Here is a 24,642-nt window from a genome sequence, read left to right as displayed (position 1 = left end):
ACCATAGGATAAATAAAGGGGGTGTCACGTCCTGACCAGTAAAAGGGGTTATTTGTCATTATAGTATGGTCAGGGCGTGGCAGGGGGTGTTTGTTTTGTGTGTTTTGGTGTTTTTGATTTGTGTTCTATGTTTTCTATATCTATGGTTTAATCTAGTTTTCCATTTCTATGTTGGTTTTTGGGCATGACCTCCGACTAGAGGCAGCTGGTTGTCGTTGTCTCTAAGGCCATATTTAGTTGATGTTGTTTCACTTGTGTTTTGTGGGTGGTTATTTTCTGTATAGCCTGGATGCCTTATGGAACTGTTTTTTCATCGTTTGTTTAAGTGTTTTCATCGAATAAATTAAGTATGAGCACTTTACCCGCTGCGCCTTGGTCTGTCCCTTACGACGACTATGACAGGGGGCATATAGGCAGACAATGAAAGTTCTTACAATATTCAATGATGCCATTTCTTTAAAACAGGCTACCTATAGGCTACATGTGCTCCACCAAGTCACAACAGTAGGCTAAGTTATGAGGGGGAAAGGGACCAAATTATTAGGGTGAGGCACATGGGCTACTAACATCTTACTACACAACATACACTTAGTATTACTTTCTTAGCTACAATACACATATCTCCCTGGCATATTACATAATTTATGCAGCAGCACACAAGACATTTTTGGACTCACCTTATTGTGCTGTGCTCACTTGAACAGGAGGTGGCACGGCCTAATACACACAATCTAGTAAATGAATGGGATGAGAATATATAAGTATAAAATATATGGATGAGCAGTTTCTCTTCATATGACAAAGATTGAAAAGGATTTTGACAGTAGATTGTCGACGTGATTTATGATGATGTCTAGCTTGCTAGCTAAGATTTTGAAGGAATGATGTTGACATGATCAGTTCAATCAACGCTACGGTAGATATAACGTGATTTGATGTAATTTTATCTGTGGTCAATGACCTTGAGCCTTCTTGGATGGGCACTTCTAATGTAACTCTATGGCAGCACCCAAGGGGCTTGAATTTTCGAGCTCGACCTGTAGCTTTTGCGGTGACGTAGTGTCCACGTGAATGACAGAACACTGAGCAAATCAAGGCGCAACTAGAAAACATTACCAACCCCTACACGTCGTATTTTCCGTTGGCTGCCCCACCACCACAGAAAGCACTGAGCTGGTCTGAAACACCTGCATTTTGGAGCTGCCTTAGGATGGGTTCTGCATACACACTTTGTGACAACTGCTGATGTAAAAAGGTCTTTATGAATACAAATTTGACTGATAGTACAGTGAGGGAAAAAAGTATTTGTTCCCCTGATTTTGTACGTTTGCCCACTGACAAAGAAATGATCAATCTATAATTTTAATGGTAGGTTTATTTGAACAGTGAGAGACAGAATAACAACAAAAAAATCCAGAAAAACGCATGTCAAAAATGTTATAAAATGATTTGCATTTTAATGAGGGAAATAAGTATTTGATCCCTCTGCAAAACATGACTTAGTACTAGGTGGCAAAACCCTTGTTGGCAATCACAGAGGTCAGACGTTTCTTGTAGTTGGCCACCAGGTTTGCACACATCTCAGGAGGGATTTTGTCCCACTCCTCTTTGCAGATCTTCCCCAAGTCATTAAGGTTTCCAGGCTGACGTTTGGCAACTCAAACCTTCAGCTTCCTCCACAGATTTTCTATGGGATTAAGGTCTGGAGACTGGCTGGGCCACTCCAGGACCTTAATGTACTTCTTCTTGAGCCACTCCTTTGTTGCCTTGGCCGTGTGTTTTGGGTCATTGTCATGCTGGAATACCCATCCACGAACCCATTTTCAATGCCCTGGCTGAGGGAAGGAGGTTCTCTCCCAAGATTTGACGGGACATGGCCCCGTCCATCGTCCCTTTGATGAGGTGAAGTTGTCCTGTCCCCTGAGCAGAAAAACACCCCCAAAGCATAATGTTTCCACCTCCATGTTTGACAGTGGGGATGGTGTTCTTGGGGTCATAGGCAGCATTCCTCCTCCTCCAAACACGGCGAGTTGAGTTGATGCCAAAGATCTCCATTTTGGTCTCATCTGACCACAACACTTTCACCCAGTTGTCCTCTGAATCATTCAGATGTTCATTGGCAAACTTCAGACGGGCATGTATATGTGCTTTCTTGAGCAGGGGGACCTTGCGGGCGCTGCAGGATTTCAGTCCTTCACGGCGTAGTGTGTTACCAATAGTTTTCTTGGTGACTATGGTCCCAGCTGCCTTGAGATCATTGACAAGATCCTCCCGTGTAGTTCTGGGCTGATTCCTCACCGTTCTCATGATCATTGCAAATCCACGAGGTGAGATCTTGCATGGAGCCCCAGGCCGAGGGAGATTGACAGTTCTTTTGTTTCTTCCATTTGTGAACAATCGCACCAACTGTTGTCACCTTCTCACCAAGCTGCTTGGCGATGGTCTTGTAGCCCATTCCAGCCTTGTGTAGGTCTACAATCTTGTCCCTGACATCCTTGGAGAGCTCTTTGGTCTTGGCCATGGTGGAGAGTTTGGAATCTGATTGATTGATTGCTTCTGTGGACAGGTGTCTTTTATACAGGTAACAAACTGAGATTAGGAGCACTCCCTTTAAGAGTGTGCACCTAATCTCAGCTCGTTACCTGTATAAAAGACACCTGGGAGCCAGAAATCTTTCTGATTGAGAGGGGGTCAAATACTTATTTCCCTCATTAAAATGCAAATCAATTTATAACATTTTTGACATGGGTTTTTCTGGATTTTTTTTTTCTGTCTCTCACTGTTCAAGTAAAACTACCATTCAAATTATAGACTGATCATTTCTTTGTCAGTGGGCAAACGTACGAAATCAGCAGGGGATCAAATACTTTTTTCCCTCACTGTATATACTATGGTAATTAATGTAGTGTTTTTGCTGATTGTAGTATTCTTAAGCAATAAGGCACGAGCGGGTGTGGTATATGGCCAATATATCACGGCTAAGGGCGGTTCTTAGGCACGACGTAACGCAATTAGATCAGTAAAAATACATGTTTTGTCATACCCGTGGTATACGGTCTGATATACCACGGCTGTCAGCCAATCAGCATTCAGGACTCAAACCACCCAGTTTATAATGTAGTATTACTATAGTGTTTTTGCAGACATGACGGTAGTATTTACTATAGTGTTTTTGTATTATAATTTTTTACAAAGAAGTGGAGGCTTTCTCCTTCAGGAAACCTACTGGAGAATTACAAAAATAACACATTTTCCATAACCAGTGAGTACAGAAATTTGCATCCTGTAGCTCTAACTCCAAAAGGTTTTGGGACACTGTAAAGTCCATGGAGAACAAAAGCACCTCCTCCCAGCTGCCCACTGCACTGAGGCTAGGTAACACTGTCACCACCGATAAATCCACGATAATCGAGAATTTCAATAAGCATTTCTCTACGGCTGGCCATGCTTTCCTCCTGGCTACTCCAACCCTGGCCAACAGCTCCGCAACCCCCGCAGCTACTTGCCCAAACCTCCCCAGCTTCTCCTTCACCCAAATCCAGATAGCAGATGTTCTGAAAGAGCTGCAAAACCTGGACCCATACAAATCAGCTGGGCCAGACAATCTGGACCCTCTCTTTTTAAAATTATCCGCCGCCATTGTTGCAACCCCTATTACCAGTCTGTTCAACCTCTCTTTCGTATCGTCCGAGATCCCTAAAGATTGGAAAGCTGCCGCGGTCATCCCCCTCTTCAAAGGGGGTGACACTCTAGACCCAAACTGTTATAGACCTATTGTCATAAGTTTCGTCTTCTGAGGAGGAAGAAATATCTGACCAATACGCAGCGTGGTAAGTGTCCATACTTACACTTTTATTTAAACGTGAACACTGAAACAAAACAAGAAAATGAACGACAGTCCTGTAAGGTAACCTAACTATACATTGAGACAACCACCCACAAACACAAGAGAAAATAAACCCACTTAAATATGGCCTCCAATTAAAGGCAACGAAGAACAGCTGCCTTCAATTGAAGGCCAAACCAAAACCCTGAACATAGAAATAGAAATACTAGAAAATCAAACATAGAAATACATAACATAGAACTAACCCAAAGAACCCAACAACACAAAACAAACACACCCCTGCCACGTCCTGACCAACTACAATAACAAAATGACCCCTTTACTGGTCCGGACGTGACACCTATATCCATCCTGCCCTGCCTTTCTAAAGTCTTCGAAAGCCAAGTTAATAAACAGATCACTGACCATTTCGAATCCCACCGTACGTTCTCCGCTGTGCAATCCGGTTTCCGAGCTGGTCACGGGTGCACCTCAGCCACACACGATATCATAACCGCCATCGATAAAAGATTGTCCTGTGCAGCCGTCTTTATCGACCTGGCCAAGGCTTTCGACTCTGTCAATCACTTTATTCTTATCGGCAGACTCATCAGCCTTGGTTTCTCAAATGACTGCGGTGCCTGGTTCACCAACTACTTCTCAGACAGAGTTCAGTGTGTCAAATCAGAGGGCCTGTTGTCCGGGCCTCTGGCAGTCTCTATGGGGTACCACAGGGTTCAATTCTCGGGCCGACTCTTTTCTCTGTATATATCAACGATGTCGCTCTTGCTGCGGGTGATTCCCTGATCCACCTCAACTCAGACGACACCATTCTGTATACATTTGGTCCTTCTTTGGACACTGTGTTAACAAACCTTCAAACGAGCTTCAATGCCATACAACACTCCTTCGGTGGCCTCCAACTGCTCTTAAACAGTAGTAAAACTAAATGCATGCTTTTCAACCATTCGCTGCCCGCATCCGCCCGCCCGACTAGCATCACTACTCTGGACGGTTCTGACTTAGAATATGTGGACAACTACAAATACCTAGATGTCTGGCTAGACTGTAAACTCTCCTTCCAGACTCAAATTAAACATCTTAAATCCAAAATTAAATCTACAATCGGCTTTCTATTTTGCAACAAAGCCTCCTTCACTCACGCCGCCAAACATACCCTAGTAAAACTGACTATCCTACCGATCCTCGACTTCGGCGATGTCATTTACAAAATAGCCTCCAACACTCTACTCAGCAAACTGGACGCAGTCTATCACAGTGCCATCTGTTATGTCACCAAAGCCCCATATACCACCCACCACTGCGACCTGTATGCTCTAGTCGGCTGGCCCTCGCTACATATTCGTCGCCAGACTCACTGGCTCCAGGTCATCTATAAGTCTTTGCTATGTAAAGCTCAGCCTTATCTCAGCTCACTGGTCACGATAACAACACCAGCAGGTATATCTCAATGGTCATCCCTAAAGCCAACACCTATTTGGTCACCTTTCCTTCCAGTTCTCTGCTGCCAATGACTGGAACGAATTACAAAAATCGCTGAAGCTGGAGGCTTATATTTCCCTCACTAACTTTAAACATCAGCTATCTGAGCAGCTAACCAATCGCTGCAGCTGTACATAGCTCATCTGTAAATAGCCCATCCAATCTACCTACCTCATCCCCATATTGTTTTTATTTACTTTTCTGCTCTTTTGCACACCAGTATTTCTACTTGCACATCATCATCTGCACATCTATCACTCCAGTGTTAATTTGCTAAATTGTAATTACTTCACTACTATGGCCTATTTATTGCCTTACCTCCTCACGCCATTTGCACACACTGTATATAGACTTTCTTTTTTTAAATTCTATTGTGTTATTGACTGTACATTTGTTTATGCCATGTGTAACTCTGTGTTGTTGTTTGTGTCGCACTGCTTTGCTTTATCTTGGCCAGGTCACAGTTGTAAATGAGAACTTGTTCTCAACTGGCCTACCTGGTTAAATAAAGGTGAAAAAGAAAATACAAAAAAATAAGTTGTGAATAAGTAAGCCTAAATGAATAGTTCAATTCTTTCTATTTTCTGTAACATGCATGGAACACAATATATGCTATATACTTGGTATGTAACTTCTCACTTATGGTTGGCACAAATTTGCGATATGGGGGAGGGGAATGGTCAGGGTATATGCATATGTAATACTGTAGTTTTTACAATAGTTAAAAAAGTGTAGTATTTACTACAGTGTTTTTTTGCGGATAATACTGTATAATTTACTATAGTATTCTACAGTATAATACACCATTCTATAGTAAGTACTACACATGATAGAGGGATACTACAGTGTGGAGTATAGTATTCTACAGTATACTGCAGTTTACTATAGCATTCTATTGTAAGTACTGTATTACTCTATAGTAAACTGCAGTATTTTTTCATGTGGGTATACTATATACAGTCATTGATACCAGCTAATTTTTGGACACCGCACCGCGACAACTGCACGCCCATTGTGGCGCAGAGGGACAGTCTGTTCGCACAAGAGCTGAGAGGCAGCGACATGACTCATTTGCATGAGCCAGCCTAGGAACGAGGACAAGCTGCGCTGCGGTGCTGGTCTGATGAGGCAGCAACAAGGACCAGAAAACATATACATTTGAGCCACATAAAGGGCGAACAATCCGCGATATGGTTGTCGGAGCATGGAAGCTCCAGAAGACGTATCGGTCCGGGAACAGCTTTTCCACGACCGAGTCAGAGAGACCATAGTAAGTACAGTCTGTACTCGTCGACTGCGGTGAAATTGAGAGCTTGCCTGTTGATTGGAGTGCTCTCGCTGCACTGCTGTGATCATCAGCCAGCTGCAAATGCAATTGTATCTCATAACATTTACTATTTGCTGAATATGTGTGGCTGTAGGCTATTCCAGGAACTTGCTGTTAGAATTTGTGTATCTGTATCATATTTCTCAATTACCTTTTTGCCCTACCATTACTACAGTATACCTTCAGCGTCCCTCCTGTGTTTTTTGTAAAGGAAAAATGTGAGGTCATGTTGCTGCTATTCAACCCCAAAATATGCCCCTACTGTAGACTACTTAAGCATATTGTGCAGCCGCATGCACTTTTATCTTTCACCTCTCTACAATGTAACAACAAACATCAGCCAATAATTAGATAGTTCACCAAGTAGGCCTGATGCAGGATAGTTATTGCATTCTTGATTATATAAATTACATTTACTATAATTATTAACACCATTGTCTGTGTATTGGTAGATCGAGATGTTGAAGCATCAACATCTCAGCATCAATGAAGTGTACAATGTAGCCTAACTTGAATTTAACCAAATGTTCAGCTCTAAAAACCGAGTCGCAATGAGAACCTGGGTATTTGTGGTAAAGATTGGTTATTGCTGCACAAGTATGTGCTCAAAGCACATTATGTTATGGGATGTCAAACCTGTTGCCATTTTTATGTAGTGTAAAATGTAGTTGGACCAGTATTTGTTACATTTGAAACGCATTAAATGTTGTACTGTATGTGCTCATGTAATCCTGGCATGATGGCTCTATCACCACAGCAGCACAGGGAAGTGACCTATGACCCTGCTTAGCACAGTAGATCTCTGTCTCTCTTCTGCCTGTCTGACTCCCTGATACAGATGACATTAAGTCATTCCAGACTCCCTTCCTCTTTCTCTATTTTCTAACGCCTATTCCTGTGAGTGCATTATAGGCTGCTAATAGCGTTTATCTTTGTGTGTTTATGTGGGCAATTGTGTTTCTATCCACATGCACGTGTGTCCTACGTGCCTTAGGCTGGACAGAGTGTGCAGCCTTTTAATCAAGTAGTGGTAGTGCTAGTTACATTTTTCATGACCTACATCGGCCCTTTGAAAGGCTGTTCAGTCTTAACAGGTACCGTGGCATGCATAGTTATCAATAATACCATTCCTCCACTTCTATTTTCCGGTAGGGCAGAATGGACACAACATGGTCTCAGTGACAGAGCCATGCATTAGTAGCACAACCCGTCATCACAAAGGCTTTTTCTCACAGAAATATCCAGCAAATACCTGTTGTGTACAGCACTAACAAGCTAAATATTTGTATGATATGATGTTTTACCTTTACTTCCAAACTTTTAACAACATGCCTGAGACGGTTATCTTTTGTTCTGTCTTTACGACATCAGTGTCCAGCCCACTGACTAATAGAAAATACTGGAGAAATCCTTCAGCACATAGGACTTGAGTTTGTCTAGTGGGCTGGCAGCCTCACCTGAAAGTGTTTACACAACTGAAGAGGATAGAGCCAGACTGAGAGAGGGAGGAAACATTTCTGATGTGAAAGTCAGAAAGACAAAGAAACATACAGAGAAATACAAGACAGAATGACAGACAGACAGACAGGTGGGGACAGACAGATAGGGAGTGTGCGTCAGAGCTGAGACAGGGAACACTGTTGTCCTCTGGACTAGAGCAGGTGAAGGTGCCCTCAGACAGCCCCATTATCTGTCTCTAGGAGGAGGAAAAATATAACAGGCCTGTGGTGTTTTGTCCTTCACAAAGGACAGTCTTGCTGTGACCGAACATGATGGCTGTGTTTGTTGGGATTGGAGGCTCAACTTAAAGTGCATCTATATACAGTATTATGCTGCTTGTATACGCTGTGAACCCTCAATGGTGCTCCATATTCTCTGTCTGCCATTTATTGGCAATTTGCTCTGATAGAGAGTGGGGCTTTTGTTTGGGGCATTAGCGTGCTGGGCATTAGCTGTTGGGGCTGTGAGCTGTTGGGCATAAGCTGGTTAGCATTGTGACATGGGCTATGTTTGCCCTCTCCCCCACATCTCTCTATCAAAGGGTGGATTTACATCAGTAAAATGTGTGTAGTAAGATCTATCTATCTTCAACATCAGATGGACAACTTTTCTGTGTACACCTTACTTTAGCCTTGGATGTGGTGTGGCCAAAGCCACATTCCTGCTTCATGTGTGAGTGCAGCTATTACCATACCGTAAATACCATAGGAAATAGACAAACAAAATGTTTTTAAATGTATTTTATTTAACTGCAATGACGGCCTAAGGATAGCAATTCAAACTGTACAGGAGCTTCTCATCTAAACCCTATTCTACATAATGTTGCACATTTGATTAATGCAACGATTCACAAATGAGTGGATCATTTATAAGCCTTTAATTTTCAATTTAGCTAACAGAGCAAGAACTCTGTCTACTGATATTAAGGTAATTCTTGCAGGGACAGGTGGTGTGGGAAAGCCGTTGTCTTTACACTATAACACCCAGAGGTAGTGTGGGAGACATCTCTAAAAGACACATTTGAATCTAGATCTGTCTTTTTACACTACAATATCATCTTTCCTGGAACTAGTATCCATCATCAAAGTAGTGTAGTGTAAAGAAGCCCAAAGTTCTCATAGACCTTACAGCTTTGTAGTGTGGATTTAAACCCCCTCTCTCCCATAATCATCAAACTGCCCAGCATGGGCTCCATTCTCTTTGAGCTGTCTGAATGCCTAGGCTGTTTCAGTCCAGCCTAGTTTAATATTCTTCAGCCTGTATCTTAGTACTGGCCAAGGACTGGTTTTAGATGGCTTGCTTTATTACAGAGCAAGTCACACATAATGAACTTTAAGCATCTGAATGTCTCATTTGGCTATTTGGAGCACTGTGTCACTCTGTAGCATCATCTTTCAGTTTGAGAATGGGAAATGAATAGTTGTCATTAGGCATTTTCTGCAGTTGTGTATTTATATTGTAGTCCATTGCTCTAACAAAGCTTTTACTTGTATACAGCTAAGCCTGCAACTCAACTCTGGTATAATTGCAGTGACATCACCACATTTCCATCAGTAGATTTATTAGACTCCAAAAAAGACTGGCAAGCTGGCAAGGACATGACGTCAATCCACACTTAATAAAGAAACAAAGATTAGGTGAAAATGGTTTAGAAACTAACAGTATACAGTATTTTGCATGTGAGGTATGGTAGTTCTTAATGCTAAACATTATCTGTTACAACTACTGAGCTCTGCCCTAGTTCATTGGATGTTGGTGTCACTGGGCAGGCTATGAGGTGGGGTATCCAATTCTGCCTTGTCGTTCATCCACTCACTAGGTAAATCTGTGGTGGCTGCCATTTGTAGGTCAAGCTTATCAAATGTACATGATTATACAAGTCAGCAGGCACATCATGTCCAAGTATACATTAAGGGCATCATCACAGACACATATTCTCTCCCTGTAACAATGATCAAATTCAAATAGGAGTGCCCACATTGCTAACATTTACAGTTATAGGATGTAGCCCTGTTTTTATTTACCTTCATAACATGTTATATTGGAGTATTTTATTAGACCACCGGAATATTCTGGAACAGAACATTTACTTATCTGCGGGATCAGAGGTAGCTATCTCCTTATGTGATATTTATGATATTATGATGTTTTTCTTTCTCTGTTATTCGTTAACCTGATTGCGTCATCTTTATTCAGACCAGGGTGGGGATATGTTGCTTTGAAACTGGCACAGAACTGCTGCCATTCCTAGTTCCCTAAATTGGAAGAGTAGTGTCCTCCATTTTAGAAAATGTCTGGTCATTTCTGTTTTATAAGGGATCGGTGGGGATGTGAGTATTTAGTTTATGTTGTTGGCTTTTTTTGTAATCCCAGCCGGTCTCCTCTCCACTCTCTCGTTGCTTAATCTGGTAATCCTGATAATCTGACCCCCTCTCATCTATCTACTACATAACTAACCCCGATGACCCTGTTTATAAAACCAGGGGCTCAATCACAGTCACAGATTGCCAAAACCATCATTTGGTAACTAGAAATCCATTCCAATTATGTAATTCAGCATCTGTAATACAGTTAGGCTACCTACAGACAGTACAGTATCACTAACCTGGGGATCTTCCATTTTCCAATAATAAACGAGAACTTCATTTTGTTGTAAAGGGAGAGAATGCAGAGTTCAACTTGATTCTACTGATCAGTGATTGATTCACATACATTAGGATGTGCCTCCTGGAAGGCAGGCTTGAGGGTAAACTATTGTTTTGAAGGTAGAACCACAAGTGATGATCTGCAATCATCTCGCCACACATGCAACAATAAATCACTCTATTCTGTTATGTGGTTAAACGGGTTCATAGCATGCGTCTATTGGCTTTTGTTCAGAAGTCTTCAAACAAACAGCAAGATATACAGTTTGACGTGGATGAGAAAATTTACTTTCCACTCCCTAGAATGTGCATGTTCAGTCTTATCCATGTTTTCTCTTTGAAAGTATGAAGACACCCAGCTTTGACAATGTTCCATTAATTAAGCAGAGGGCATGCATGATGTTGCTCAGGCAACCATAGCAAAAATAAACACAGTGCAGGTAACAGAGAGGGAGATGATTGACTCTCCTGTGTGTTCCTGGGTTCAGTCATCTCTAAGATCATTGTGGTGATGTCTTCATGAACCAGCTGGAGGTTGAAAAGCCTGCCTGTATATTATCTGCATTAGTGTGAGGACTTGAAGACTTTGTCTGGTGTTTGTTTGCCCTGTGCGAATCTGCTCACCTCTGTTATGCGGCAACACTCGGGGTCTACAGCAGCGTTGTGTGGATTTTCTCTATCGAGTGAATTCTTGCTTTATAAATGCAATTAGAGACGAGAAAACAAACAACTAGCATATCCCGGCCATATGTCTTTTTCAGCCATCTATTTCCTGTGTGAGGGGTGCAAAATCCACTTGTCACTTAAATCTGGCTGGACTGATTGCTTTTATTTTACTCCTGCGACTCTTTCATGCTTTTGCGTGTGCCTGTTGTTTTTTCCTGTTAACGTTACGACTGCGGATATATTACTGGGTTGTGTCAAACACAACCCAGTATTGGCTGAAATGGACTCAATGGAATACATTGTCTTTTCCATTGCATCTATAAGAACACAAAAGTTTGTTGAGGATTTAACACATCACCTCGACACTTGCATCATAAGAAAGAGGGGAAAGATAACTTTATTTTGATTGGTGTACTTTACTTTTTTTAATTCCACAAAAAGAAAAAAGAAAAAATCATTTGCTACAGTTGAAATGTTAACAAATGAAATGCCCTGAAATGAAAGCATCTCCTGAAAATGAACAGTTGGATTCCAGTGATATTATGTCTGATTTCGCAAACAATGGAAAGCATGTATAGATAGGTGTAATCTAAAGCCAAGGATGTTGATTTCTAATTCCAGCGTATCCTGCTATTGACACACTTGTTGAATTATTGAACAGAATGTGACAACAACATGAATTAATGAGTGCAGGGAGGCATAGACTAGGGATGGCCAACTTTGATGGGGTTGGGAGCCACAACAATATCTGAACTGATATGGGGGGGCCGCAGTTGCTTGCGGGTCTGTGTACCCACATCCATACCCCCCTCCCCCCACATTGCGAGCAAAACGTTTTAGCGGGCCTCCCTCTTGACAGCAGAGAGAACCATCATTTCGTGCAATTCCACACATTTTTGCCATTTTGCATTTATTAGAATTGTTTTTAATATTTTAATCAATTTTGATGACCCGTTGCTACAATTACCGAATAATAAAAGATTGTTGACTTATTCCCACAATTAGCATGGATTAATCATAGGAAGTTTGATCCTAAACGTTGATCTCAGTGTTTTTATCTCCACAGATCTGTGTCCTGCTTTTCATATGTCTCTACATTGTCTCCTATCTGGTCATTACCCACTACAAGAGGAATGCTGAGTTTACCATAGGTACGTGTGAGTCTGAGAGGTCAGTGGAGTGGAGTGGAGGCCAGGTCACAGTGGACTGCAAGGTCTGCTGGGGTTCTGTGGCTCAACACTACTGATTTAACTCTAAAAGTAATTAATTCGACTCTTGATAGTTCTGTATGCCTCCCAGTGTCCTCCTTTGGTCCTGTACGTGTAGGTGTTGTATTACAGCCAGGACGGCCGTATATATGTATACAGTGCCTTCGGAAAGTATTCAGACCCCTTGACTTTTTCCACATTTTGTTACTTTACATCCTTATTCTTAGTTTTTTCCCTCTTCAATCTAGACACAATACCCAATAATGACACCCCAGTAACAGGTTTTTAGACATTTTTGCTAATTTATAAAAAAAATACAAAAGTAAAATATTATATTTACATAATTATTCAGACCCTTTACTCAATATTTTTTTTGAAGCACCTTTGGCAGTGAGTCTTAATGAGTATGACGCTACAAGCTTGGCACACTTGTATTTGGGGTTTCTCCCATTCTTCTCTGCAGATCCTCTCAAGCTCTGTCAGGTTGTATAGGGAGCGTTGCTGCAGAGCTATTTTCAGGTCTTTCCAGAAATGTTTGTTTTGGTTCAAGTCCGGGCTCTGGCTCGGCCACTCAAGGACATTCAGAGACTTGTCTCGAAGCCACTCTTGCGTTGTCTTGGCTGTGTGCTTGGGGTCATTGTCCTGTTGGAAGGGGAACCGTCGCCCCAGTCTGAGGTCCTGAGCGCTCTGGAGCAGGTTTTCATCAAGGATCTCTCTTTACTTTGCTCTGTTTATCTTTCCCTTGATCCTGACTAGTCTTCCAGTCCCTGCCACTGAAAAACAACCCCACAGCATGATGCTGCCACCACCATGCTTCACCATAGGGATGGTGCCAGGTTTCCTCCAGACGTGATTCTTGGTATTCAGGCCAAAAAGTTCAATCTTGGTTTTATCAGACCAGAGAATCTTGTTTCTCATGGTCTGAGAGTCTTTAGGTAACTTTTGGCAAACTCCAAGATGGCTGTCATGTGCCTTTTACTGAGGAGTGGCTTCCGTCTGGCCACTCTAAGATAAAGGCCTGATTGGTAAAGTGCTGCAGAGATGGTTGTCCTTCTGGAAGGTTCTCCCATCTCCACAGAGGAACTCTAGAGCTCTGTCAAAGTGACCATCAGGTTCTTGGTCACCTCCCTGACCAAGGCAATTCTCCTCTAATTGCTCAGTTTGACCAGGCGGCCAGCTCTAGGAAGAGTTTTGGTTGTTCCAAACTTCATCCATTTCAGAATGAGGGAGGCCACTGTGTTCTTGGGGACCTTCAACGCTGCAGAAATGTTTTTGTACCCTTCCCCAGATCTGTCTGTCCTGTCTCAGCTCTCTACGGACACTTCTTTCGACCTCATGGCTTGGTTTTTGCTCCGACATGCACTGTTAACTGTGGGACCTTACATAGACAGGTGTGTGTTTTTCCAAATTATGTCCAGTCTATTGAATTTACCACCGGTGGACTCAAGGATGATCAATGGAAACAGGGTACACCTGAGCTCAACTTCGAGTCTCAATACAAAGGGTCTGAATACTAAAATAAGCTATTTCTCTTTTTTATACTTGTTTTTGTTTTGCCGTTATGGGGTATTGTGTGTAGATTGCAGAGGATGTTTTTATTTATTTAATCCATTTTAGAATAAGGCTGTAACATAACAATGTGGGAAAAGTCAAGGGGTCTGAATACTTTCCGAAGGCACTGTAAATGCATATATCAGCATATGTTTGCCCTTGCTTCACACTGCTGTGTATAGATTGTGTATGTCTGCATAAACAACTTGTTGTTTACTATGAAGGAGCCATAATAACTTTAATTTATGTGTGCAGGCATGAGCTAGGGTGTTTTTCACTGCAGCAGCCCCCACCTCACTTGTGAGTGTATGTTTCTATCAGGAATTTACAGCAAGCATTGGTATGGCGGACAGGATGCTTTCCAAAATCCACTCTGGTACAAATTACAGCCAGAGCCTGTTATGCAACCTTCCTTGGTCTCCCGGATCCTCTGTCCTGTTAGACTGGGCGAGGGGCGCAAGGAATGTTCCCCTGGGATAATAATACGCTCCGTAGGGCATACACAGTGCACAACAACCCCCACACAAAACACTTGGACACACACTTGGACAGACGCGCGCGCGCGCGCGCGCGCGCGCACACACACACACACACACACACACACACACACACACACACACACAGAACCAGCGCCCACGTAGTCAGGAATGTACGGTCTGCAGCACCCCTTGGACAGCCAATATGGGTGTGTGGACTGGGGGTTTTCACAAACCAGATGTTTCTGGCTATGGTTCCGATCTAGTAATATCTCTTGTGTAGTGTGTAAACCATGTAGGACGCCAGAGATAGAAAAGTAAGGGGGAAACGGAGAGCTCCATGGGTTTTACTTTAACCAACAAATGACTCTGCACTTAGGCTGTCTATCCAGCCTTAATTTGCTGGTACAAAACAATGGGGTATGAAATAAGCCTCAACTTCGAAGCCTGTGCCAAATATGATAATTCCGTTTTTATGACCAAATTCTTCATCGTAAGGGGTCGGGTTAGCAAATTGTTCAATACCACCCCCACCCCTTTTCCCAAAACTTGCACATGGATACTAAATTGTACACTGATTTGTTCAGTTGTTGGAAATAGCTGACCGATCTGATCAATTCCATGATCAGTCACAGATCAGGGCCATACACATATGGGGCACAGAGATATTCAAACATTGTATTACTGTTCTTTGATAAGGATTAGCGTTTTGCTTTTGGGCAATTTAATTTCCTGCTTTCGGAAAGAACGTATTATTTCCAGTTCCTGGTTTGTAGCCTGCAGCATAAACACATGTGTGCACACACACACACACACACAGCCATACACACACTGTACGTAGGCCTACACAAGAATTTGCTTTGCTTGATCACACACAAACACTCTTCCACACATGTGCAAACATGTTTGTCGTTTATAATTGTTACTACAAGAACAGTTTTAGCCTGTAGGTGTTTGTTAGAATCAGTGGTGTAGTGGTGCCTGGAGAAGTGGGTATTTTGCCAACATTTTTCCAAACGGCCTGAAGGAAACACACCGTGTGAAAACTTCTATGAGAAACAGTGACATACTCTCTGAATGACCTAAAATGATGAATCCCATATTGGTCTTTCACAGTCAGGCCAACCCAAGCTGTACTGTTCATATTGGTCTTTCACAGTCAGGCCAACCCAAGCTGTACTGTTCATATTGGTCTTTCACAGTCAGGCCAACCCAAGCTGTACTGTTCATATTGGTCTTTCACAGTGAGGCCTACTATTGAAACAGATCAACTGAGTCAGTAATTCACCGGTTTCAGATTGTCCCCCCCAAAAATTCAGGTATTCGTTCTCAATGTCACACTTTTTTTTTAACAGAAAATCAACAAAAGTGTATGTTCTAAGTCTATAACAATGCTTAAACCACATGGTTTTGGAAAAATCTAAGAAATTTAGATTTTTTTTTTAGAGTAGTTGACCTTTAATTCAAGTGTGCTAATTCAAGTGTGCAGGCACCTAGCACTGTTGTTTTATAAGCAGTGTTTCTGTAGCACATGAGATGGAGTTTGCAAACGAAATGGCACTAGATTGATTAAAATAATCATCATGATATCATTCTGACAGGTAGGCATGGGCTACTATGAAGCTAGTTAACATTTAATAGAGCAGGTTTTTGGGAAAGGCTTTCCATCTACTAGAAGACAGTTAGGCCTGTCATTCGCATCACTATATTTTCCTGTTCCTTAATTAGTTTGAAACCTGGACATTTTGCTTCATATTATGAGGCATGTCTTACCTTGCTTCAAAATAGCCTGTGGCCAAAATCCCACCATATAAACGTGGAGGCAATTATTCTTATGAAGACTTAATCAAATGCCTTCTCCTGTTCTATTGGTTTTCTTTCAAAGTTATTTCATTGTCTAGCAGCCTCTGCATTATCCTAATGCCTTTGGCTGCATCTTTAAATCCCCCTCTTTCTAACAGATCTTTCCATCTCTGTCCATGAAACCGCTTGCATGTGCGGTGAGCATTTTGGAACAGTGTTTTCACACAAATTGAATTTTGGATCATTCACGTGTAGGCCTACTGCCCTGTGTACGTTGCTGGGCCTAAAAAGGTATACCTGCGTATACCTTCCACTACACCACTGGTGAGAAATGAGCAATGTGTGCTTGTTGCCCTTCAGGAATTTAGGGGAAGGAGGTCTTGTCTTTGATCAGGTTCCCAGCTTCTTGCCCAGCCTGTCTATCCCCTCACCCCCAAACAATTTTTCCTCTTTCTGTAAGCCATACTAACAATTGCGTTGTGTTCTTTAAATTGTAGATAACAGTGAAGATGCAACAGTCAACAAAATTGCGTGAGTAACTTTGAACAATAGAGGCTTTATTACCACCAATCTCATCTATTCTGCCACAGAATGTCAGAAAACCAATATACTGAACCTACCTACATATTTGATATTTCTATGTATTTTATGGGACTGCTGCTTCTTTTGTAAAAAATCTATTTTTCTCTCTGTCTTTCTCTAGGCTGTGGCTCTGTACGTTCACTCTCTCAGTCTCTGTGGGCGCTGTTCTACTCCTACCGCTCTCCATCTTGTCCAACGAGGTCCTGCTCTCCTTCCCACAGAGCTACTACATGCAGTGGCTTAATGGATCCCTTATACACGGTAAACACACACACAAGCAGCTACATTAACATACACACACCTGACTGACACACCTAATGCGCACAGAGATTTTGTTTGTGCGAAGCATGAATGACAGTTTAAAGTCATGTACCATTGAAAGATTTTCTCAGCAGGTAGTTGGTTCAGTGCATATGCTTCACATATTTGATTTCCCGTTTAATTTGTTCAGAGAATTTGCAGTCCACCACATGTTGCTATGGGTGTAGCTATTACCTTTACTCAGTGGTGATGATAAGACTACAGATACGAGCTCCTCAGAGCCTTGAACTTTTAAAACGAACGTTTATGAAACTCCACTAGAGACCTCACTCTTAGAACAATAGGTTCCATAAGGGTTCTTCGGCTGTCCCCATAGGAGAAACCATTTTTGTTCCAACTAGAACCCTTTTGGGTTCCATGTAGGACCCTGTGGAAAGGGTTCTACCTGGAACCCAAAGGGTTCTAGTTGGAACAAAAATGGTTTCTTCAAAGGGTTCTCCTATGGGGATAGCCGAAGAACCCTTTTAGATTCTAGATAGCGCCTTTTTTGTGTGTATAGCATGTAGAGAGTGAACCTCTCATTGTCTGTAACGCTGTCTGTAACGCTGTCTGTAACGCTGTCTGTAACGCTGTCTGTCTCCATCTCTCAATGCAGGACTGTGGAATATAGTCTTCCTCTTCTCCAACCTATCCCTGGTCTTCCTCCTGCCCTTTGCCTACTTCTTCACTGAGTCTGAGGGCTTCGCTGGATCCAAGAAGGTACCTGCTTCAGTGACAGAGCAGACTGGTAGCAGATGAGCCAAATCCACTGAGTGTTGTGATGACATGATGATTGGGATGAGTTGGCTGAAGCACAAACAGACCATGGCCCAGGCTTATGAAAGAGCATCATGTATATGTACACTGAGTGCTCTTTCCATGACACAGACTGACCAGGTGAATCCAGGTGAAAGCTAAAATCCCTTATTGATATTGTTAAATCCAGTTCAATCAGTGTAGATGAAGGGGAGGAGACTTAAAGAAGGATTTTTAAGCCTTGAGCCAATTGACACATGGATAGGCAGTAGGTGCCAGGTGCACCGGTTTGAGTGTGTCAAGAACTGCAACGCTGCTGGGTTTTTCACACTCAGTTTGCTGTGTGTATCAAGAATGGTCCACCACTCAAAGGACATCCAGCCAACTTGACACAACTGTGGGGAAACATTGGAGTCAACATGGACCAGGATCCCTGTGGAACGCTTTCGACACCTTATAGAGTCCATGCCCCAACGAATTGAGGCTGTTTTTAGGGAAAAGGGGGGTCCAACTCAATATTAGGAGGGTGTTCCTAGTGTTTTTGTACACTCAGTGTATATAACATGTGGTATAACGTTTGTATACCCTCTGTACACAGGGTGTGATGGCCCGTCTGTATGAGACAGCAGTAGTCCTCTTCCTCCTGACCCTGCTCGTGTTGGGGATGGTGTGGGTGGCATCAGCCATCCTTGATGACAACATGGCCAGACAGAGTCTTTACGGTAAAACAACCCCTCTTCTCCTTCTCCCCTCTCCCTCTCGATCTATCCCCCTTTTCTTACACTTTCACATCCTTAAAACTGTTTTATGTGCTTTTCATCTTTTACCTTCCACCTCTTCTCATATTTCGTCTGCTTCCCTGTGGCTCAGTTGGTAGAGCATGGTGTTTGCAACGCCAGCATGGTGTGTGCAACGCCAGGGTTGTGGGTTCCCATGGGAAGCCAGTACAAAAAAAAAAATATATATATATATATATATATATATATATATGAAATGTATGCATTCACTACTGTAAGTCGCTCTGGATAAGAGCCTCTGCTAAATGACTAAAAATGTAAATGTAAAATGCCTGTTGCTGTTGTTAACTGCAAATGTGAAATGTAAGTTTAATTCCTAAATTTATCTGTAATGTGTTAAATCGTTTGTCTCTCAGATCTGTGGGAGTATTACCTGCCTTATCTGTACTCCTGCATATCCTTGTTCGGAGTCCTGCTGCTGTTGTGTAAGTACAGTACATGTTTACCCAGCCCCGGGCCGGGGGCATTTCATAAATATGAGGATGACTGTATTTCTATATTATATGATTGTATCCCCTGTGTCTCCCACAGTATGCACTCCTCTGGGACTATCACGTATGTTCAGCGTCACAGGAAGGCTACTGGTCAAACCAAGGGTGAGTGTGTCTGTGTAAGACTCATGTTGGTGTGTTTTTGTCCTTTAGTTTATGTGCTGTCTGTACAGCTCTGGAAAAAATTAAGAGACCACTGCAAAATGATCAGTTTCTCTGGTTTTACTATTTATAGGTATGTGTTTGGGTAAAATTAACATGGTATGTACTGTATGTGTTGGTATGTACTGTATGTGTGTGTGGTGTTGGTATGTACTGTATGTGTGTGCTGGTCTGACTCCCTTAATGTCTTCCATCATCAGTTGCTGGAGGACCTTGATGAGACAATGAGTTGTGCTGAGTTTGAAGAGGCCTCTCTATCCAGGAACCTCACTAGTAAGTCTCATGACATAACGTACTGTATATCCATGATATAACATATGTCAATTTTATGCCAGAATTTGTCACTTTCATGCATAATTAAAGTGATGCTATTTCTCTTTAAAGGGAATGAATAGAAGCTTATCACAAAATTACAGCTCTCTCTTTCCTCTGTAGGTGGGACCTCGTTATGGAATAATGTGAATGCAGAGGTTCTGAGGAACCGGTTCCTCAACATTCAGGCCCGGCGGATTGCTCTGGGTAAGAACTAAAGGTCGACCGAATATGATTTTTCAACACCGATACCGATTATTGGAGGACCAAAAAAGGCAGATACCGATTAATCGGACGTTTTTTAAATATTTTTTTAATATATATTTGAAATAATGACAATTACAACAATACTGAATGAACAATGAACACTTTTATTTTGACTTAATATAATACATAAATAAAATCAATTTAGTCTCAAATAAATAATGAAACATGTTCAATTTGGTATAAATAATGCAAAAACACAGTGTTGGAGAAGAAAGTAAAAGTGCAATATGTGCCATGTAAAAAAGCTAACGTTTAAGTTCCTTGCTCAGAACATGAGAACATATGAAAGCTGGTGGTTCCTTTTAACATGAGTCTTCAATATTCCCAGGTAAGAAGTTTTAGGTTGAAGTTATTATAGGACTATTTCTCTAACATTTGTATTTCATAGACCTTTGACTATTGGATGTTCTTATAGGCACCATAGTATTGCCAGCCTAATCTCGGGAGTTGATAGGCTTGAAGTCATAAACAGCGCTGTGCTTCAAGCATTGCCAAAAGTTGCTGGCAAACGGAGGAAAGTTCGGTTTGAATAAATGCTTACGAGCCTGCTGCTGCCTACCACCGCTCAGTCAGACTGCTCTATCAAATCATAGACTTAATTGTAATATAATAACACACAGAAATACGAGCTTTAGGTCATTAATATGGTCATATCCGGAAACTATAATTTCGAAAAAACAAAACGTTTATTCTTTCAGTGAAATACGGAACCGTTCCGTATTTTATGTAACGGGTGGCAACCCTAAGTCTAAATATTGCTGTTACATTGCACAACCTTCAATGTTATGTCATAATTATGTAAAATTCTCGCAAATTAATTATGGTCTTTGTTAGGAAGAAATGGTCTTCTTACAGTTCGCAACGAGCCAGGCAACCCAAACTGCTGCATATACCCTGATTCTGCTTACACTGAACGCAAGAGAAGTGACACAATTTCAGGCACCGCATTGATTATATGCAACGCAGGACAAGCTAGTTAAACTAGTAATATCATCAACCATGTGTAGTTAACTAGTGATTATGTTAAGATTGATTGTTTTTTATAAGATAAGTTTAATGCTAGCTAGCAGCTGCACTCGCATAACAGGTGGTCAGCCTGCCATGCAGTTTCCTCGTAGATTGCAATATAATCGGCCATAATTGGAGTCCAAAAATGGCAATTACCGATTGTTATGAAAACTTGAAATCGGCCCTAATTAATCGGCCATTCCGATTAATCGGTCGACCTCTAGTAAGAACCATTGACTTTCCTAGAAACACAGAACATGTCCTACGCTACTAGGCCTGGCCAGGAAAACTGGCTATAATTAGGGCCTGGAGTTTGTCCCGTCAGGTCACGTGGTCAGGAAAAACTCCAAACGATAAAAAGACTGGGATTCTCAGACACTAACTCTGGATTTCTGTTTTTGCCTTCAGAGATACGGAAGAGAGCATCACCATGGCAGCGTAACCTAGGATACCCATTGGCCATGCTGTTGCTGCTGGCTGTAACGGTGAGGAGAGGCAGACTCACCACTCACCTCGCCTGCTGGCACACACCTGACATCACATCCTCATTCAAAATGTTGTGTGTGTTTTGATTGGCTGTGAGTGTTGTTCTCTTTCCCAGGTGGTGTGTGTGCTCATTGTGTGTTACCATGTGGTGGAGTTGCTGTTTGACGATACAGCTATGCCTCGAGGGATGGAGGTGAGGGGATGCTTTCCTATACAAGCAGTAACTAATAATTCCCCAAATATCTAATTTAATTCAAACAAAGATATGTTGTCGCTACTAGTTCTTGATTAGTAACTTTTTAAGGGACACTGTAGAGCTATACTAGACCTGTATACACTATGAAACAGAGTTTATATAATGTGTGTACTACTGACATTTTAATTGTATTATCACAGGATGTAAATAGTATTAACTTTCTTTCTCTCTCCTCTTGAAGGACCCTCTCCTGGGCGCTGCCTCGTTCTCCATGTTTGGTTCGTTAGGGGCTGCAGTGCAGGTGATCCTCATCCTGTATCTCATGATCTCCTCAGTAGTGGGTTTCTACAGCTCCCCACTGTTCACTGGACTACGCCCCCGCGCACAGGACACCACACTGACACAGGTACACACACACACACTGCTCGCTCTCTCTTCCATGGGGCATTCTCATAATAACCCAAGCTTCTTGCTCTCTTTTCTCAGATTATTGGGAACTGTGTGTCTCTATTGGTGCTCAGCTCAGCTCTGCCTGTATTTTCTAGGACTTTGGGTAAGTCTGCAGTGGAGGACTTGGTGTCAGGTGCTCTTGTATGACAGACTGACATACATATAAAATACCAACAAATAGATGCTTTTTCTAAACATTAACCATTGAATGGTTTGGTCCTTTGGTCTTGATGATTCAGGGATCACCCGGTTTGATCTGCTGGGAGACTTTGGTCGGTTTAACTGGCTGGGAAACTTCCACATCGTCTTCCTGTATAACATACTGTTTGCCGGGCTGACCTCTGCCTGTCTTATCAACACTCTCACATGGACTGTACAGAGGGAACTCATCAGAGCATTCGGTATGTTGGGGTCACACACACATACACAATTCCGCACGCGTGTACGCATGCTCACACACGTTGTGATCGGCTGATTCCCTAATCTGGTCCTCTATCTCTTCACAGGGCTGCATAAACTGCCGTCGACTGTGTCCCGCTCCACCATCCCACTCAGGCTCCTATTGGCTAATGGACTCTCAAAGATTCAGTGACACTTAACAAGCCAATGACCTTGGCTAACCAAAGTGAGTTTACCAAAAAGTCAGTGTCCCCAAATATTGAGCTGAAGTAAACTGTCATTGAAAGAGAGAAGAGATTGACCTGTTTGCTGATGGACGACTGTTGATCCTGTCACCACTGATATAAGAAGAGGAGGAAACTTGCTTAGATGAAACATATCGTCTGATCAGGAATGGACTTGGACCTCAGACATGATCATACTTACAGAGAATAGGTACAGGTACTGCGCCAAAGGGGACCAATGCAATTTGTCTCCTTTTCTGTCAGGTCTATAACAGAGTAAGTGAGAAATAAAATTAAAAAAGAAGAGGGAGACAATGGTGAAGAAAACTAAATGAACAGAAAGGGAGCAAGAATTTAGGTTTCTATGCATAGACTATGGAGATGGTCATCTTCGAGTCCCAAGGTCATTCCCAATATATGAACCCTTCATAGACATCCAAAGTGACTTCTGCTGAAATGTCTGCCAATCTCAAAACATCTTGATCCCTGACTCTTTGATGGGAAGGAACTCCACAAGAACTTCAGCTCTATGTACTTTAGATCTGGCTTTTCCTCTCTAGCACTTATGACCTTATTTATTATTCAAATGATTTATTCTGCTGTGTCATCTTGTGAACATCATATCACTTCTTTCTGTTGTCCTTTAATGGAAGGTTTTGGAAAGAAGAAGATGTCTGCATGGTGTCAAAGAATAACAGTAAATCGGTTAACAGTAATGAAAGTAAGGGACGGGTACAGTAACTCTACTTCTATGCATATGGCCAATTCTACGATACTCCTTTTTAGTATATCATTCTCATTTACACATTTGTATCACAACCTTGTGTAATAGGGACGGTTTATTGTTGGACTGAAAAGTTGGACAGCTGCCTTTTGTGAAGAGAACAGCAACATACAATGCTTAGCACCATGGCGCTAAAGGAAATTTAAGGTAGAGACCGGAAACAATGGCCTGGAAGTTAAGACCAAGTTAAACTGTGATGTGTTTACAGTGTGTGTGTGTTTGTGTGCCTGTGTTTGAGTAAAAGAGTGCCTGTGTGTGTGTGTGTTTGTGTCCGTCAGCATACATTCATTTTTTGTGCAATGTTGCATTAATGCATGGAGATTTATCTCCAATATCTCAAGTTCCTTTCATTTTTTAAAATCACGTTTTTGTTTTTTAATTATGAGTTTGTGTCAATAGATTTATTTTGACATCAAGTGAATGTTCATGTGTTTGTCTCACAGGGGTAAAACACTCCTCAACCTCTCCTGAATTGTCCAAATGTATTTAATTAAAATGCCAGAACAGTAGGCTACTACATGTTAAATTGTCTGTATGTCTTGTAAAACTGTATGCTTTACTATGATGTATGATTGTTAGCTAGCTATACATTTGAACTCTGGTTAAAAGTATATGAAAATAGTTTTTGTAAGGACTCTTTACTGGAATAATAAATATTTTCAGTCTATTTCTTATACCATTGTTGCTTTTTTTTGCATAGTATACTAAGAAAATGTATTGATTTGGAAACCCTGTTTCACTCCAATCTGGAAGATTGCCTGATGTTTTTAGAGCCTCAAATTGGCTAATCTTTATGTCGAGACAAATCCATGTCCCACACCATCTGTTATGTGTCTAAGTACCACATGGTATGGTAAAGATAAGTCTGTCATCAATTTTACCTTCTTCAATTTCGTCATTGAGGTGTTGCTGGATCTACATAA

The 24,642-nt window shown here is 41.8% G+C and overlaps 1 protein-coding gene across 1 annotated transcript; it reads left to right on the top strand.

The window, feature by feature from the left end:
- The first annotated feature begins 6,378 nt into the window (after positions 1-6,378).
- Positions 6,379-24,393, top strand: LOC115207838 (limb region 1 homolog-like protein). Its single transcript, XM_029775339.1, has 16 exons — positions 6,379-6,599; positions 12,534-12,618; positions 17,003-17,036; positions 17,209-17,348; positions 18,004-18,107; positions 18,742-18,865; positions 19,297-19,365; positions 19,472-19,536; positions 19,794-19,866; positions 20,029-20,112; positions 21,589-21,665; positions 21,782-21,859; positions 22,104-22,268; positions 22,349-22,415; positions 22,552-22,713; positions 22,819-24,393. Exons 1-16 carry the CDS (start codon positions 6,534-6,536, stop codon positions 22,902-22,904), a joined length of 1,479 nt encoding a protein of 492 aa, XP_029631199.1. The 5' UTR covers positions 6,379-6,533; the 3' UTR covers positions 22,905-24,393.
- The last annotated feature ends 249 nt before the right edge of the window (positions 24,394-24,642 follow it).

The sequence above is a fragment of the Salmo trutta genome, chromosome 14 (genome assembly GCF_901001165.1).
Source record: "Salmo trutta chromosome 14, fSalTru1.1, whole genome shotgun sequence".
NCBI classification, from domain to species: domain Eukaryota; kingdom Metazoa; phylum Chordata; class Actinopteri; order Salmoniformes; family Salmonidae; genus Salmo; species Salmo trutta.
This window is presented reverse-complemented; position numbering and strand designations above follow the sequence as displayed.